The sequence below is a fragment of the Gadus chalcogrammus genome, chromosome 15, assembly GCF_026213295.1.
Source record: "Gadus chalcogrammus isolate NIFS_2021 chromosome 15, NIFS_Gcha_1.0, whole genome shotgun sequence".
Lineage (NCBI taxonomy): Eukaryota > Metazoa > Chordata > Actinopteri > Gadiformes > Gadidae > Gadus > Gadus chalcogrammus.
The window spans coordinates 16,935,137-16,938,340 of record NC_079426.1 but is presented as its reverse complement, the minus strand read 5'-3'; the positions used below and the strand labels follow the sequence as shown (position 1 = coordinate 16,938,340).

General features: G+C 45.8%; 1 protein-coding gene across 1 annotated transcript; it reads left to right on the top strand.

Moving 5' to 3' along the window:
• The first annotated feature begins 1,198 nt into the window (after nucleotides 1-1,198).
• hmx2 (H6 family homeobox 2) lies at nucleotides 1,199-2,999 on the top strand. Its single transcript, XM_056610123.1, has 2 exons — nucleotides 1,199-1,484; nucleotides 2,440-2,999. The coding sequence occupies exons 1-2, from the start codon at nucleotides 1,199-1,201 to the stop codon at nucleotides 2,997-2,999; spliced, it is 846 nt and encodes a 281-aa protein (XP_056466098.1).
• The last annotated feature ends 205 nt before the right edge of the window (nucleotides 3,000-3,204 follow it).

The following is a 3,204-nucleotide window of genomic DNA, read 5'->3' as shown; positions in this document are numbered from 1 at the left end:
CACACACACACACACACACACACACACACACACACACACACACACGCGCGCGCATACACACGCCTCCAATCAATTAGTCAATCAATTAGCCAGCCTCCAATCCAAGCAGCATCACAAGGCAGATTAGGTCACTAATGTTCAAATTAATTCTTAAACGCAGATAATGGACCCGGAATGAGTTTATTATTTTCGGGAAATAGAATTGTTGGGCTCTTGTGTTCGTTCCCAGAGTGAATGTCGGATGACCCCGTCTCGTTTACAATAACAAAATAAACATGTAAGACATTTAGATGGATGAGGTCATTCTCTAATTGACAGGTTATTCATATGTAGTTAGGTTCAACGTGGAGGTAATTTAAATATGGCTTGTTTTCGTTACAAGCATTCTATAAAAATTAGGATTTTCTATTTAGTATTAAAAAACTATAACCGCAGCCATATTCTCAAACAATATTAATTTTGCCCGCCCTCTGATTAAAGGGCACAGTCTAAATCAAAACATATGCCATTTTCTTGCCATTACAATCGGAATATAATATACGATGCGTTTAACGGATTTCGGATCCAAAGAAAAAACGGATGACCATTGTAGGTCAAAAAACAGGAGTAATTTCATAGCCTACTTCAGTATTAATGTTTGTCCAAACGCCTGTGACTGAAGCTGCTTGAAGTAAGCGTAAGCCGATTTAAAAATCAATTACATTAAAAACCTATTTTAATTGCAAAACCTTATTATTTTCTCGCATATAAATCAAATTGATATAAAATAAAGACTGTAGATGGTCGCCTTCAAAAGCAGGTTGTCCACAGACGGTCGCACAGCGATTCTTCCCATCAACTTTCCTCATCCTATCCTCGGACCTGCAGCTGACTTTGAATTCTGCGGGCTTGGTTCCGGCCTGTGATTGGCCAGCCGGCAGCTTACCTACATGCAAATGAGGCAACGCAACAATACCTCCTATGCTCCAGAGCTGGTGGAGGTGGATCAAGCATACACTTATGTTTCAGCTCCGAGAAAAACAACTCGACTTGCCTCACTTTTATCCCATCGCCCCATATCTTTTTTTTTCATTATAAAGGTAGCGCGTTTTACGCATCCGATGCGGCATCCCAGGAATCAATACTAACAACCGCAGTGGGAAGCGCACACTAGATAACACCGATTTAGTCCAGTTACTGCTTCTGTTATGAGGCGAGGATGAGTAACACAGAAGACAGCGGAAATAAGTGCTCTTCGGGGCCGATTTCCAGCTTCACCATCCAGTCTATTCTGGGCAACAAGAGCCCGTCCGAGTCGTCGCGGACCGCCGGGACCAAGGAGCTCTCCAAGGGTCTGGCTGGGCCGCCGTCGCGGAGGCGCTCCCTGTCGGTGTCCTCCGAGGACGAGTGCAGCGCCGGGGAAGACTCCGCGGATTGTTTTTGCTCGGATACCGGCCACAGCGAGCCATGCACCCAGCATCAACCCCACAACTTCTCGTGTTTAGGTAAGCATTGTTTTACTCAGTGTTGGTTTCTTATTTGCATGTGGGGAAAAGGGGTTTACTTTGGAATGGGCGGATTAGGGTCCTGAACCAGCAAATTAAAGCATGTAGGGGAAGGGGGGGGGGGTATTGCACTTATCTGAGACACACACAAGACATTTAATATTGTAAACTGATCGAAAGATGGGCCACACAATTGAAATTCACAGTAAACATGAAAGTGCCCATAAATATGAATAGCCTACTCGACAAAGCTGTTTCCAAAACGGGTCTTTTCTGTCTCAAGTCTGAAGCATATGTTGTATTTGTATATGTTTGTGTTCCTTCATGTGCAGCCGATCCTCTTGATTTTAGATGTATCATCGCTGCAGCAGTGAAGAGTGAAGAGGTCACATAATTAGCCCCTTTGTTTCCTCTCATATCCCATTTAATTGAGTCGGCTAATTGATTAAACATGTTTTCGGAATGACTCCACTAGCCTGCATGTCGATTGAAATGAGTGGTTAAAAAAATAGCCCGCATGATTTGATTAATAGGCTCATGGCCACTAAGCATACTTAAATTAAATTGTTTATTTAAAAAAAAGGCTTTTAGCGGTCGATTTAACAAGTCAAAGATCATTTCTGAATAATCTCTCGTACAGATAATGCAGACTATTTTGTCTTTTCCGGTGGGAGTGCGTGCATGCGCGCGAGCGTGTGTGTGCATGCGTGCGAGCGGGCGTGTGTGATGCAAAGTCAACGCATACATTTTTGCCCTTTTAATTTTTTCTTTAACAAATGAATAACCTGCACATGCAACATGCATCACAATCCAATTCCAATTATCGCTATTGTCTGCTCCATGGTCGGGCTTACATGGACCTGTCACTGTAAGTGAGGCTAGGGAGAGTATTTTCATTTATCGCTCCAAAAAAGAAAACACCCCTTGACACTGTCCTGCTCCCCATCCTGTTCAGGTGCCCCAAAGAGACTGCTCTCCGTGGCGGACGGCACCGCGCGGCGGCCTCACCATCACCTGTCCCAGAATCCGCTGCAGGATTACAAAGGGGAGCAGGAGCGACCATGCGGCCAGATGTCGCCTCTGTCCGAGGAGCGGCAGGTCGGGGAAGGCGGGGACAAGCAGGGCAGCAACTCGGCCAAGAAGAAGACTCGCACGGTTTTCTCGCGCAGCCAGGTGTACCAGTTGGAGTCCACCTTTGACATGAAACGCTACCTGAGCAGCTCGGAGCGCGCGTGTTTGGCCTCCAGTCTGCAGCTGACGGAGACGCAGGTGAAGACGTGGTTCCAGAACCGCAGGAACAAGTGGAAGCGGCAGCTCTCCGCGGAGCTGGAGGCGGCCAACATGGCCCACGCCTCGGCACAGACATTGGTTGGGATGCCGCTGGTTTTCAGAGATAACTCCTTACTGCGGGTGCCGGTGCCGCGGTCCATCGCCTTCCCTACGCCGCTCTATTACCCGGGAAGCAACCTGCCAGCGTTACCCTTATACAATCTATACAATAAGATTGAGTACTGACTGGAGACACGAGACAGCAGTCCCCACACAAAATAAACTTGAACCAGTCGACATAAAAAATAATACATTGATACAACATAACAACTCTTATACACATCTTGACATATCCCTTATGTATATTATATCACTTTAATTGTTGAGGATATTCTTATAATGCGACGACTGTGTCACACAAGAAACAACACGCGTGCCCATGTATAAAATA

Bases quoted from the DNA above. Each gene is read 5' to 3' on its own strand.
- hmx2 (XM_056610123.1), top strand. From the start codon at position 1,199: ATGAGTAACACAGAAGACAGCGGAAATAAGTGCTCTTCGGGGCCGATT. The intron at 1,485-2,439 runs GTAAGCATTGTT...CATCCTGTTCAG, and splicing joins CCACAACTTCTCGTGTTTAG to GTGCCCCAAAGAGACTGCTC.